The 15,039-nt window shown below is 54.0% G+C and overlaps 2 protein-coding genes across 4 annotated transcripts in view; both read left to right on the forward strand.

Moving 5' to 3' along the window:
* Positions 1-7,739, forward strand: part of BLK (BLK proto-oncogene, Src family tyrosine kinase) — a 73,762-nt gene extending 66,023 nt beyond the window's left edge. For 2 of the 3 annotated variants that reach the window (XM_033177070.1, XM_033177072.1), the window contains exons 10-13: positions 117-193; positions 4,510-4,660; positions 6,185-6,316; positions 7,108-7,739. In XM_033177070.1, coding sequence (XP_033032961.1) covers positions 117-193; positions 4,510-4,660; positions 6,185-6,316; positions 7,108-7,313 — 566 coding nt within the window. In that variant the 3' untranslated portion in view covers positions 7,314-7,739. Of the gene's footprint in view, positions 1-116; positions 194-4,237; positions 4,661-6,184; positions 6,317-7,107 lie in introns of those variants that run through there. The other variant, XR_004428911.1, reaches the window with a different exon arrangement.
* Positions 7,330-8,651, forward strand: LOC117062802 (the record flags this gene model as incomplete). Its single annotated transcript, XM_033176697.1, has 1 exon — positions 7,330-8,651. A coding segment is annotated over one exon (687 nt), but the record flags the coding sequence as incomplete, so codon positions are not given.
* Between the last annotated feature and the right edge of the window lie 6,388 nt (positions 8,652-15,039).

Here is a 15,039-nt window from a genome sequence, read left to right on the forward strand (position 1 = left end):
GGGCACAAACTCCCACTTCCCGCCCCCAGTGGGGAGCCGCTCACACCAGGGAGAGGCTGGCACCACCAGGGCTGGGTCACTTTGCAGAAGGGCACTTGCAACTTCTCTTTTCTTAGGCTGCCTGCTGGATTTCCTGAAGACGGATGAAGGGGGCAGATTGTCACTCCCAAGGCTGATTGACATGTCGGCCCAGGTTGGTGAAGTACCAGGTGCAGAAGAGGGGCGGCATGTGTCACCAGCTGCCCACAATGGCTGCTCGTGCCTTACCACCCCATCCGCTCTTCAGCCAGCAGGAGAAGTCAGGGGGCACGGAAGGCCAACTTCCTCTAGGCAGATATCTCCAAGGTCACCCACTGCACTTGGATTTGCAAACCCTGGCCACTGTGCCTCCTGCCCCATGCAGCTGTGAGGGAGCCCAGGGAACGGAGCCTCAGACCCAGGCAGCTGTGTTGGAACCAAGCTGTTCTGTTTCAAAGGAATAGAGGGTGAATGGATGTCATGGGAAACACACAGACTTAGCAAGCGTTCCCTCAAACCCAGCAGGCAAGCGTGTTCTGTTGTGACTTCGTCTCTTCCTTAGATGGCGCCCACAGACATCTCCTGTAGGACTTCCACACCAGGGCCCCTCAGCCTTTGCACAGCCCTGGCGTCGACCCCAGGCTGATGGGCAGGCCTGAGCTACACACAGGTGCCAGGAACATGACTTCTCTGAGCCCTGGAAAACAGCCCCGCTTTCTGACACCAGCGAATTGCGAGTGCTGGACCTCCTTGGCTACCCTGGGCTGGTCCTCAGTGTCCCTCACATTCACATGCAGAACCTTCCAGACTGCGTGAGGTGAAGAGCAGAGTGGAGAGGAGGGTTTTAGCCAAGAGCTCTAGCTGGCAGGAAGCACATCTGGTGGCCCGGTTAAAACTGGAACTCTCAGCAGAAAAGTTTCGGTCTGTGGTCAGCCTGTGAGGCACACACGTGTGTGCACACACACGCGCCACCGAGAGGAAACCCTCCCACCCACCACCCACATCAGCCCCCCTCACTCAGCCTTACCCAGTAGCACCGCTGCAGGAACTGATGCCACAACCTTTTTCCGCTGAGGTGGGCAGAGAGCCATCGGGGCAGGCTGGTTTTGGAAAATGGGCACTGGTAACCGGCTTCAAACCCCAGGGCAGCGATAAGCCTGCCCACTGCTGCTTCTTGCCTTCCCCTTCCATCTCTCACCCTCCGCTGTCTCCTATTCAATCCTCACTACACCCGCTTGGGAAATCTTGTGTGACACAGGGGCAAAGGATGTGAAAAGCCATCTTGGTTTAATACCTGGATGTAGCCACAGAGCTGGGGGTGAGGAGCCAGAAAATCAGAACCTCCCAGAAGGGCAACCTCTAACCATATGCTGACCATGCCAACAGCTCTCCAGGCACACATGTACACAAACACACGCTCACACACATAAACTCACACACACACAGACACACACACAGACACATATAAACTCACATACACAGACTCACAAACACACAGACACACACACAGACACACACACAGACACACACAGACACACAGACTCACACACAAACACACAGACACACACAGACACATATAAACTCACATACACAGACTCACACACAAACACACAAACACACAGACTCACACACAGACAGACTCACAAACACAGAGTCCCATATAAACTCACATATACATATAAACTCACGTACACAGACTCACACACAAACACACAGACTCACACACAGACACACACAGACACACAGACTCACAAACACAGAGTCACATATAAACTCACATACACATATAAACTCACATACACAGACTCACACACAAACACACAAACACAAACACACAGACTCACACACAGACACACACAGACACACAGACTCACAAACACAGAGTCACACACACAAGCTCACACAAAAACTCACAAACACAAACACACAGACTCACAAACACACATACAAACTCACACACAAACATACAAACTCACACACACATGAGCAGACACACACCCCACCCTTCTGGGCTCTTCTTTTCTTACTCCATAGGAAGCAATGCAAAGTCCCACCAGACCTTTCCTCCAAGGCCAGATCTGGCCAACCCCACAAGAACCCTGCAGCCACATTCCCTCGGGCCCCACTTTGCAGCCAGATGGCACTGGTCCCCATGCCCCATGCCTTGCCACCCTTCTGCCTTCTCTGCCCAGGAAGTCTTCAACCCTTCCCACCTGGCAGAATCCTTATCATCATCCATGGCTGAAGTGTAATGTCATTTCTATGATGCTTTCCCTGGACAAGAAACTGCTAGAGAGCCCTTAGCTCAGGTGTTCCCAGAAGCATTGTTCTTGCTAAGAGAACTGGGTCCTGCTCAACATTTTTAAATTTATTTCTGGTACTGCTCAATAAATATTAGTTATCAGAATGAGTGCTGTTAGATGCTACCCAGATATATTTAGTACTCAGTTTTATATTCCCCACAGTCCCATACTAATACGTGTGTATTGATTGAATGGTGTAGCAAAGGGATGGATGGATGGATGCATGCATGCATGCATGGATGGGTGGATGCATGGATTGATGGATGGATGGATGGATGGATGGATGGGTGGGTGGATGGATGGATGCATGCATGCATGGATGGATGGATAAATGAAAGAATGTGTGAATGGATGGGTAGATGGATGGATGCATGGATGGATGGGTGGATGGATGGAAGGATGCATGGATGGATAGATGGATGGATGGATGCATGGATGGATGGATGCATGGGTGGGTGGATGGATGGATGCATGGATGGATGCGTGGATGGATGGATGGAAGGCTGAATGGTTGGATGGATGGGTGGATGGATGCATGGATGGATTGATGGGTGGATGGATGGATGGATAGATGGATGGATGCGTGAATGGATGGGTGGATGGATGGATGCATGGATGATGGGTGGATGGATGGAAGGATGCATGGATGGATGCGTGAATGGATGGATGCATGGATGGATGGATGGATTGATGGGTGGATGGATGGGTGGATGCATGGATGGATGTGTGGATGGATGGATGGATGCATGGATGGATGGATGGATAGATGGATGGATGCATAGATGGATAGATGGATGGATGCATGAATGGATGGGTGGATGGATGGATGGATGGGTGGGTGGATGGATGCATGGATGGATGGATGGATGGATGGATGGATGGATGTGTGGATGGATGGGTGGATGGATGCCTGGATGGATGGATGGGTGGGTGGATGGATGCATGGATGGATGTGTGGATGGATGGGTGGGTGGATGGATGGATGGATGTGTGGATGGATGCATGGATGTGTGGATGGATGGATGGATGGATGGATGGATGGATGGATGGGTGGATGTGTGGATGGATGGATGGATGGATGGATGGATGGGTGGATGCATGGATGGATGGGTGGATGGATGGATAGATGCATGGATGGGTGGATGGGTGGATGGGTGGATGCATGGATGGATGGGTGGATGGATGGATAGATGCATGGATGGGTGGATGGGTGGATGGGTGGATGCATGGATGGGTGGATATGTGGATGGGTGGGTGGATGGATGGATGGATGGATGGATGGATGCATAGATGGATGGATGGATGCATGGATGGATGGATTCATAGATAAACCAATGAAATGAAAGCATAAGGAGAAGTGGAATCAGTTCTAGTGCTGGCTTCTTGCAGTTGCATGTCTGATAAGGTAAATAGGCTGTCTGCTTTCTGCCTCAGTTTCTTCATCCACTGATTGGGTACATAAAGCCTTAGTTTCGTAGGCTGAAAGGTGCCGAGCAGCACCAGCTGCCATCCCTGGCCCAGGCTAGTGATTGGGGGAGGCGAGATGAGGCTCTTCTTCCTCATGGCCTCTGTCCACCTGGATCTGCCAGTGCTCCCTGGGTGCCCCCACGGGGCAGGTGCTAGGTAAAGTCCTAGGTCACAAATCACCTCGTCTAATGCTTGCCTCAACCCCATGCCCTGGAGACCACATCCCTCACTTTCCAGGTCAGGGCTGTGGCCCCCTGGGGAAGTTAAGCAGCTTGCTGGAGGTCAGCGACTCCAACCGAGGGCTTCCAGCTCCAGGAGCTGTGCTTCCAGCCAGCCAGGGAGAGCTGTCTGTCCCTGCCTCCTGCTCCCCCTCCTTCCTTCCCCTTTCTTCTCTTCTCCCTCCCTCTCCTTTTCTCCTGCCTGTGTTCTTCTATCTTCCTTCTCTGCAGACCCTTGGACACAGCTGTGTGGAGGAAGAACAAGGAGGGGGAGGGGCACAGGTAGCCCCTGTGTCTCTGATGCCCACCTCGCTGCACTGCCATTCTGGTATTCTAGGAGAGGAGTTTATTCGGCTGAGGAGCAACACAGCCACCTTTCTACTCTGCCCAAGAAGCAGCTCCTTCCCCAGCAGCCCACACGGGCTGTGCAGGGGGCACGGGGTGGGCTCAGTCCTGGTGTGGAGGCCTCCACACTGTCCTTTACCGTGTGCCTGTTGCCTCAGATTGCTGAAGGGATGGCTTACATTGAGCACATGAATTCCATCCACCGCGACCTGCGGGCGGCCAACATTCTGGTGTCTGAGGCCTTGTGCTGCAAAATTGCTGATTTTGGCTTGGCTCGAATCATCGACAGTGAATACACAGCCCAAGAGGGTAAGCACAGCCCCCAACCACAAGGGAAACCTGGGACCCTATCTTCCCCAGCTCCCCAAAGCCCCCTTTAACTTCTCCCAGCACAGCCCTGAGGGAAGACACATGAGGGCTATACAGTTCTACAACTCTATATCAGCATTTCCTTCATTTCCCCAAATGTGTTCAGCAGAATGGTAGTGCCCTGAGACCTCCTGTGGAGGAACAACTTTAGGATAAGGTAGGTTTGGAGAAACAGCAGGTCCACCTCAGCCACTGCCTTGGAGATTCCCAGTGCATATCAACATATTAAAGGCACTGAGAAGCCCTGCAGCAAAGAAACAGTTTACGTTTGCCTCACCTGGTGCCTCCCAAACTAATTTGAGTTCCAAATACTACCTTTCTTTTTTTGAGATGGAGTCTCTGTCCCCCAGGCTGGAGTGCAGTGGCACAGTCTTGGCTCACTGCAAACTCCGCCTCCGGGTTCAAGCAATTCTTCTGCCTCGTCCTCCCAAGGAGTTGGGATTACAGGCGTGTGCCACTACAGCTGGCTAATTTTTGTATGGTTAGTAGAGATGGGGGTTTCACCATGTTGGCCAGGCCGGTCTCGAACTCCTGAACTTAGGTGATCTACCTGCCTTGACCTCCCAAAGTGCTGGGATGACTGGCGTAAGCCACGCCTAAATATGATTTTTATGTAGCACCTATTAACCTTCCAGAGAATTAGGCCTTCACAGAGCACACTGTGGGAAACACAGATCTCATGCGCGAGCAGCAAACCAACCTGAGTTAGGGTCTCCACGGAGCACTCTGTTTTACTCTGTGATGGTAACTGAGGTGGAAATCTACGTCACAAGAGAATCTGAAGCGGTCACACACATTTATCAAGCAAGCAAGCAGTGTCCGATGAGCATACGGGTCAGATGACAAGCAGACAGGATGTGGCTTGTTCTCTCGGGAACTTCAGGCTGGCTGGGGAGACCGAGAAATGGAGGCCGGGGAGGCCGTGAAGTGCCAGGCTCTGAGGTCTGCTCCAAATGCTGACCCGGGTTGCGGCCACTGATTGCTTCAAGGGCAGCCGGATGCGAGTCCTTTCTCATAGTGGCCCTCGGAGGTACAAGTGTCACCATTTGCATTTTGTGGGAAGGGACTAACGGAGGCCCGGGCAGGTTTAACTGGCTTGCCCAGGCCATGTTTTTTCAATTAAACAAGGCCCCTGTAAGGTGAAACAGGCCCCCTCCATCCCAGGTGGAAACATGGTGGCTGCCCATTGAGGTCACTTGCTCTCTTTGTAAAGGAGCAAAGTGGGTGACCATGCGCTATTGGTGTCCACGTCCTCCTTCTGTGCCTCAGACGCCATGTCTGCACTCACCTGGCCATGTGTCCTGGTGTGTGGTAATGGCTCCCGCCATGCCAGGCCACCCTGCCTTTCGAGGCCCCGCAGTGAGGGCTTGAGCGAAGGACAGCAGGAGCAGGGGTAGGGGTGAGGATGGAGGGTAGGGGCCACCGGCCGTGGTGTCCCAAAGCTGTGCATGGCTTTTCCCGCAGGGGCCAAGTTTCCCATCAAGTGGACAGCCCCGGAAGCCATCCACTTCGGGGTCTTCACCATCAAAGCAGACGTGTGGTCATTTGGAGTCCTCCTGATGGAAGTTGTCACTTATGGACGGGTACCATACCCAGGTAGGCGGCTCACCCCTCAGTTCTCGTGGCTCGCTGCTTTCTGGACGGCCCTGGCAGTGGGTCGCCTGTCCTTGGTGCCTATGGCTGCCCCGTTCTTTTCAGAGTGAGTCCCAGGCCAAAGACGGAGACCCAGGCATGGAATCTGGGGTGGAGCTCTGCCCCCTGCATCACTATTGCTCTGGGCCACAGGGCTGCATCCCCTTCCTCCAGCAGAGGTCAAATGAGTCCCACAAACTGAAATCAAGACAAAGGCACATCTGAACTCAAGTTTACTCCCAATGGCTTGTTCTCAGCTGAGGACAGGTTGTGCCTACCTTGGCATTGCACCCATAGCGGATCCCCAAAGCCCTATTCTGTATGAGCAGAGTCGTGGACGCCAGCCCCCAGCCCCAATCGAAGAGCTCGGGCCGCTTGGCCCCTGCAGCTGGGCAGGCTCCGGGTCACCTGCTGCTGTGTGCACCTGGCAGCTGCCCATGAGTAATGGGCTTGGTTGTGCCCCAGGTGGTCACAGGTAATCAAGAGAGGGAGGGTCCCAATGGCAGAGGAGCTGCCCCCGCACTCAGGAGAAAATCTACAGCCTCATTTCTAGGCGTTCCCCAGGCAATAAAACGTAAATAAAGGGCTGTTTAGAGGCTGGGCGGCCAGGCAGCCCACGAAGCTGGAGGGGTGGTCTGGGCCTGTAGTTACTGCTGTCCCCTGCCTGGGCCCACTGTGCCCCGCGGGTCGCTCAGGCCGCCTCACCACCGAGGACCCCCGCCCCTCACCCCCGCTCGCGGTCCCCTCTGCCGCAGGGATGAGCAACTCCGAGGTCATCCGCAACCTGGAGCGCGGCTACCGCATGCCGCGCCCCGAAACCTGCCCGCCGGAGCTGTACCGCGGCGTCATCGCCCAGTGCTGGCGCAGCCGGCCCGAGGAGCGGCCCACCTTCGAGTTCCTGCAGTCGGTGCTGGAGGACTTCTACACCGCCACCGAGCGGCAGTACGAGCTGCAGCCCTAGCCAGCCGCGCCCGCCGGGGCCCCTGCCCGCCTCTGCGCGGACGACCCGACTCCCGTGCCAGCCCAGACGGGCCGCGAAGGCGAGGGGTCGGCTGTGCCCATTTCTCAGACCCGGAAGGCAGCGGGCAGAGGCGGCTTCGCAGGGGGTCCCCGGACGGCCTCCTCCACCGACTGTGCGCCCTCGGGCGGGTGACGCGGCCTCTCTGTGCCGTCCCATTTGTAAAGAGGGCGGTACCAGTGACCTCGCGCGGTCACCCGGGGTCCTCAGCCCCAGGAAGGCGCTCAGGACTAGTAAGCCCCTGTCATCCCGTAAGGCCCCCGTGCTGGGCCCTGACCAAGGAGTCGCCGCCGCCGGTCGCGTGCCCGCCGCTGCGCCCTGCAGGGACCCCGCCCTGCCCCGCTGCAGAAGCCAGACTGGGTCCCCCGGCTCCGGCACTGAGGGGCTTTTCCGCAATCAAGTCACGAACGTTGGAGCTTTTCCGTGTCGTTACCTGGGACAAGGTGAACATCGCGCGCAGGACGAGCACCCGGCACAAGCGAGGCCCAGCCTGGGAGTCCCGCGTGGCCCAGGCTCCGGGCGGTCGGGCGGCGCCAGCAGGGGGCGCTGTGGCCTCATAAATCCGTGGCTCGGGCCCGCGCCGGGGGCTCTGGGCCTGGCAAAGCCGGGGGCTGACGCTGGGAGCCGGCGCTTTGGGGACAGCTAGGATAAGAGCCCAGCTCCCGAGGCTCCGGCTCCGAGTCCTCAGGCCAGGTGCATAAACAAGGATCGGGTGACGATGGGGCATAAAAGCGAGGAACGCTGGTGGCTCCCACTGCGTGGAGGCTCTTAGCATGTTTTTGTTTTTGTTTTTAATAGACCGATTTTTTTTTTTAGCAGTTAGGTTTACAGAAAAAAAAAAAGTAGGAAGTAAGTAGACAGTCTCCATATCTCACCCATTTCCCCTATTACTAACATCGCGCAATGAGTGTGTTTGTTAACATTCATGAACCAATACTGATAAAATATCATTAACCGAAGCCCACTTTTTTCATCCAGGTTCTCGCTGCCTGTTGTATATGCTGTGGGTGTAGACAAAAGTGCAGAGACTTGAACCTACCGTTCTGGGTCTCCCACTCGAAAGCCCCCTGGCTCCACCTGTGCAGTCCGTTCCTTCCCCTTGAACCCTTGGGACCCAGCTTGTCAGTGTTGACTCCTCTGACTGTGAGAACACCCCGAGGTAGGACTATAGCCACCCCAAGTACAGAGGTGGAAACCAAGGCACAAAGTGCTCACACGCACAGCTCATAGGCGGCAGGCCGGGGGTGTAGCGGGGGGAAGCTGCAGGATGGGAGTGTAGGTTGGGGGAAGCTGCAGGCCTGGACAGCAGAGGATGAGGGTGGGGCCTTGATGGAAGAACCCCTGGAGAGGAGGCAGTCGCTGCAGGGGTGCTGGGTGAGAGCCACCAGCCCGGAAGGACGCAGTTTACATAGCGTGATCACCTATGGTCTGTGGATTCTCCAGCAGCCTGGGGTGGGAGCACCACCATTGCTACCACAAAGCTGTTTCTGCAGATGAGGAAACAGACAGACTGCATGCCACCAGGTTCCTCTCAGCCAGTTCTTGGCCCTCACAGCCCCCACTGGCCGTGGACAAGCACTGGGTGGGAGCACAGCACTTTAGGGAGGAGGTCTGCAAGGGCAGGCGGGGACAGGCCTGGGGCCTCACTGAGGAGCCCAGGGAGACAGGTGTCCAGCAGCTGCTCCAGGATGCTGGAGGTGGAGGAACCTAGAGGTGGAACTCTGTTGTCCCAGACAGTGGGGGCTGCAGAAATTGTGGGGCTTCTGACCTCCTCCAGGACCTGGTCACACCAGGGTGCTGGAAGGAGGAAACTGCCTGACCAAGAACCTGGTGCAAGGGGGCGTGGTTGGTGGGGGTAAACAGGAACGTGGGACAACAGGGTCAGTGGGGACTCCTGCCAGTGGGGGCCACTGGGACTCAAGAATGGGAGGGCCAAGCTGACCTGCTGGGGCTCCTGTGGAGTGGGGCTGAGGAGGGAGTTAAGATCACAGGATGAGGAATGAGCCCTTCCTTCCCCTCATGAGCAGGGACCATAGGCCAGGGAACCACCTCCCAGGCCCCCACAACCCCTCTGAAGTGGCTGCCATGACTCGGGAGCTGTCCTTGAGCTGCAAGGCTTGAGACTGTCTCCTCACCTCCCTGGACCCCACGGTCATCCCCTAAAGATGAGAGAGTCACCCAGTGCTTCACCGACGTCACCTCAGGTTTTTGGTTTGAAATGAAGGCTGGGTGCGGTGGTTCATGCCTGTAATCCCAGCACTTTGGGAAGCCAAGGCGGGTGAATCACCTGAAGTCAGGAGTTCGAGACCAGCCTGGCCAACATGGTGAAACCCTGTCTCTACTAAAAATACAATAATTAGCTGGGTATGGTGGCAGGTGCCTGTAATCCCAGCTACTTAGGAGGCTGAGGCAAGAGAATCTCTTGAACCTGGGAGGGGGAGGTTGCAGTAAACTGAGATCATGCCATTGCATTCCAGCCTGGGCGACAAGAGTGAAACTCAGTCTCAAAAAACAAAAATAAAAATAAATAATAAAATAAAATGCAAGTCCTTCAGCCTCTCCCTCTCCCACAGAGATTCTGATTCAGTGGCTTGAAGTCTGGGTCTGGAAATGTCCTCTTTTATAAGCACCCTGAGTGATTCCCGTGCAAGCATTTCCAGCTTGGACCAGCAGCTCTTAGCGCTGGCTACTCACTAGGATCACCTGGGATAGAAGGGGTGGGGCAGCACATTAAAAAGTCCCAGGGCCAGGGTTCCAGGTGAGCATCCTTTATCCAGGGCCTCCACATACTTGAAACACCTCAGCTGGTGCTCATGTCTATCCTGGACTGGGAACCACTGGGCATGGCTGTGTGAGCTTGGAAGTGCTGCATCCCAGCAGGGCTGGCTCCAAGCACCTGGGGGCCAGGCTGATGTTCAGGTCCTGAAACTGCAGGACCGGCAGATGCCTGTGGCTTTTTTCAGCTCTGGCATGCAAGTGACAACCTGCGGAAATTAGAAAAGAAACTCAGAAGACCAGCACATTCTCCAAGGCACGTTCTCAGGCAAAGTGGACAACTGCCTTTCCTCCGGCTTGGTTTTCCTGGGAAAGGTGAGGCTGGGAAGTAGCTTAAGGACGAGGGAGAGTTTCTCCCCTAGGGGGCGCACTTGCTTGAGGGGTACCCGGAGCTGAACCCGTGTCCTGGTGTGTTCTGGTTCCGGACATAAACATGTCTATAAAGGATGAGGAGCCCAGTCAATTCCCAGCCAGAAAGTGAAATGTGAGAGTGTGTGGGGGAAGAGAGACGGAGAGAGAAGGCAGAGGGCGCATGAATGGACGAAAGCATCATTTCCTGCTCTGGGACTTTGCCTTCCTCAGGGGAGGGAGGGTATTTCATGGCGTGGAGTCTGCCTTCTCCCAACCATAAATTTGCACACATGAGGACACTGCCAGGGGGCCCATGCCTGAGCCGTCTGGGGCATATGATTGCTGTCCTGACACCCAGAGCTCTGGTGAGGGGGGCAGCCCAGGTCTAGGGAACTCAGACCTCTCCTTGCCTGTGAAGGTGCTGGTGCCTTTCCCTCTCCCTCCATTCCTCCATTCCAGAGCCAGGACACACCCACAGCGTTACTGTGAAGTGAGCAACAGCAGCGTCTCTGAGTCAGACAGACCTTTCAAAATCAGGCACTTCCTCTCCCGGGATGTTTGCTCTCAGGGACTTTGCTTCATTTCTCTGAGCCTCAGTTTCCTCATCTGTGCAATGGGCACAATGCTGACACCTGCATCGAGGTTTACACAAAGCAGCACACAGGAGGCATTTACCAGAGTGCCTGTCCTATGCTACATGCTCAGAAATGTTAGCTCCTATTAGTGCTATAATCCCTGAAGAAGGGCCTCCAGAGACCCTGATCCCAGCTAAGTCCTCTTAGCCAGTCTTCCCTGGCCTCTGCCCTACCTCCCCTGCCTCAGGCTTCTAACTCTGCCTTCAGAGCTTTGCTCTCTTTGCTGCTGTGATCTGTTTTGTCTATAGTAGTGGCCCCTTATCTAAGGTTTCAGTTACCAGCAGTCAACTGCGGTCCCCAAATATTACATGCAATAAGATATTTTGAGAAAGAGAGAGAGAGGGAGGCCACATTCACAGAACTTTTATTCTAGTATATTGTTATAATTTTCTATTTTATTATTAGTTGTTGTTGTTAATCTCTTACTGTGCCTAATTCATAAATGAAACTGTATCATAGAGATGTGTGTATAGGGAAAACACAGTATATATAGGTTCGGTACTATCTGCAGTTCAGAACATCTAGATAGTTTGGGGGTCCTGGAACGTATTCCCTGTGGATAAAGGAGACTCCTGTACTTTCATGCTCTTCCCACCTACGGGGCAGAACTTCCAAAAGAGCACACAGGGTCAGAAGCCAAGGACCTAGGCAGCCTGGCACTCTCCAGCTATGTGACTTTTTTTTTTTTTTTTTTTTTTTTTTTTTGAGGCGGAGTCTCGCTCTGTCTCCCGGACTGGAGTGCAGTGGCCGGATCTCAGCTCACTGCAAGCTCCGCCTCCCGGGTTTACGCCATTCTCCTGCCTCAGCCTCCGAGTAGCTGGGACTACAGGCACCCGCCACCTCGCCCAGCTAGTTTTTGTATTTTTAGTAGAGACGGGGTTTCACCGTGTTAGCCAGGATGGTCTCGATCTCCTGACCTCGTGATCCACCCGTCTCGGCCTCGCTCTGTCGCCTGGACTGGAGTGCAGTGGCCAGATCTCAGCTCACTGCAAGCTCCGCCTCCCGGGTTTACACCATTCTCCTGCCTCAGCCTCCCGAGTTGCTGGGACAACAGGCGCCCGCCACCTCGCCCGGCTAGTTTTTGTATTTTTAGTAGAGATGGGGTTTCACCGTGTTAGCCAGGATGGTCTCGATCTCCTGACCTCGTGATCCACCCGTCTCGGCCTCCCAAAGTGCTGGGATTACAGGCTTGAGCCACCGCGCCTGGCCTCTCCAGCTATGTGACTTTGAGTGAGTGACTCCATTCTTCTGAACCCTGATTTCCTTGTCTATAAACAGGGCAGTGAGGCCCCCCTTGCAGGGCTGCTTTAAGGATTTAAGGAGTATTTTGGAAATGGAATAGTGTATTCATTTGCTAGGGCTACGGGAACAAATACCACGGGCGAGGGTCTGTAAAAAGCTTAAACAAAAGTTGATTGCCTCACAGTTCTGGAGGCTGGAAGTCTAAGATCAAGGCACCGGCAGGGTTGGTTTCTCCTGAGGCCTCTCTCCTGGGCTCATAGATGGCCACCTTCTCCCTGTGTCCTTATGAGATCATCCCTCTGTGTGTGTCTGTGTCCTTGTCACCTCTTCTTACAAGAACAGCACCCATACGACCTCATTTTACTCATCAATTTTTAAAGAGAATATCTCCAAATACTGTCACATTCTGAGGCAGTGGGGTTAGGGCTTCAACACAGGAATGTGGAGAGGAGGAGATACAGTTCAGCCCTTGAACCGTAACACATACACATACGCGTTATTTCTGCTTCTGTATCTTTCACTCTACCTGCCCTGTGGTAGGTATCAATGTATTCTTGTGACTCATTGATTAGTTTCAAAATCAAGAATATTTGGTGTGAATACATGTCCCATCTACAAATAAGAAAGACCCAAAGCTAAGCTGGAACACCAGTGGAGCAGCCGTAAGCAAATTCACATATGAAAATCCAGATTTCCTCCAAAGATAAAACTGCCTTTAATGAAATATTTTATAAAAGGTTCCACCATGTATTCCATTAGATACTAAAAAGCAGGACTCAAGTTTCCCCAGGCCTCATGATGTCATTTTTTTTTTTTAAGGTAGTAAAATACATACACGTAACATAAAATTTACCAGCATAGGCATTTGCTGAGTGTTCCATGCACTGTTAACATTCACACCGCTGTGTGGCCGCTGCCACCACCATAACCAGGACTTTCTCATCTTCCCAAACTGAAGCTCTGTCTCCATTAAATGCTAACTCCCCATTCCTTCCCACCCCTAGCCTGGCAACCCCCACTCTACTTTCTGTCTGTCTGAATTTGATTCTCTAGGGACCTCAAGAACCACAAAAGGACAGTATTTGTCCTTTTGTGACTGGGTCATTGCACTTAGCATAGTGTCTTTAAGGTTCATCTATGTCATGTCAGTTTCCTGCCTCTCTGAGGGTGAATAAGACTCCCCTTTAAGGATACATCACGTTGTGCGTGTCCATTTGTCAGTCGATGGACACTTGAATTTTGGCTGTTAAGAATCATGCTGCTGTGAGCCTGGTGTACGAATGTCTCTGCAAAACTGCTGGACCAGATGGCGACTCTAGGTTGAATGTTTTGAGGAGCCGCACACTGCTTTCCCCATCGGCTGCGCCCCTCCGCACTCCCATCAGCTGTGAATAGCTTCCAGTTTCTCTGCCTCCTCACCAGCCTTGTTATTCCCATCCTCGTGGGTGTGAGGCGCGTGCTGTTGTTTTAAGAGCAATAACCGCATGTTTTTACCTTTGGTCCCCATGGGACCTCAGCCCTCTTTGAAATGCATTCGCACGTTTTGGGGCTTCAGGGATGTGTCATGTGTGCTCCCGACAAGCTCCTTCAGGTCCAGTGTCTCTGAGGCTCTGCTGGTCCGCACTGGAGATGAAGGGGCTTCAGGGCCTGGCTGGGAGGGGCCCGCTCACGCTGGGGGCAGGAGTCCTCCCCTCTGGGAGAGCCCCTGGCTCTGTTCTTGGGAAAGAACCTTTTTATTTCTCCCCCAGGCATGTCTGCCAAGTGCTGCCTCAGGGTCTCGGGGAACTTGGCCGATAACCTCACCAGACATCTCCAGGTGAGTCTGCATCCTGGGCGCATGCTTGGACCCCCCACCCCAAAATCCGGACCTCTCCAGACAGGTCTGCATCCTGGTGGGTACATGCTCAGACCCCCACCCCAAAATGTTCACAAAGACTGGCTGGACACACAGCATCTTGGGCATAGCAGGCAAGAACCATGCCTAGCTCTGGGCACTCAGTCTCAGGTGACAAGGACAGAGAGCAGAAGGCAGCGCCACCATGACCCACAGGCAGATCAGGGAAAGCAGAAGCACCGGACTCCCGACCTGGGCTATGGGCACTCCCCACGGCCCCGCTGGGCTTGCAGAGTCACCTGAGTTAAAGGTTGAAACTTGATATCATGCTTAGAATCTTTAGACAGCTAAAGAGACCTTCATACTCAGTCAACATGTATTGAGTGTAAAGTGCCAATGATTGAGCAATCCCAGGAGGTAGCCTTCTGACCCTCATTTTACAGATGAGGAAGCTAGGGCCCAGAGAGGGTAAGTAACTGGCCCCAGGCCACACAGCTGATAAATGGCAGAGCAGGGACCCACTGCTCCCAGCCTTTCTTCCAGAATGGCATGGTCACCGCCCTCCACATTTTACAAAGGAGTTTCCTGTGCCTTGCCCTGGGGGCTCCTCACAGCAGCCTCTTGGAGGTGTGACATCTTCATGCTGTTCAGTCTGGACAGAAGAAAGGCAGAGATGCTGAGCCTGTCGCCCACATCACATCCCTAGAAATGATGGGGGGCAGACCTTGAATCCTGAGCTCAGCTCCATGGCCAGCACTTGAGGGGCCCCAAAGGGCGGTGAGATTAAACGTGCTCTTGAGCACTTGAGGAACAGGACAGACATAGCCCACAG

This window comes from Trachypithecus francoisi, unplaced genomic scaffold (assembly GCF_009764315.1).
Source record: "Trachypithecus francoisi isolate TF-2019V2 unplaced genomic scaffold, Tfra_2.0 Contig01554, whole genome shotgun sequence".
NCBI classification, from domain to species: Eukaryota; Metazoa; Chordata; class Mammalia; order Primates; family Cercopithecidae; genus Trachypithecus; species Trachypithecus francoisi.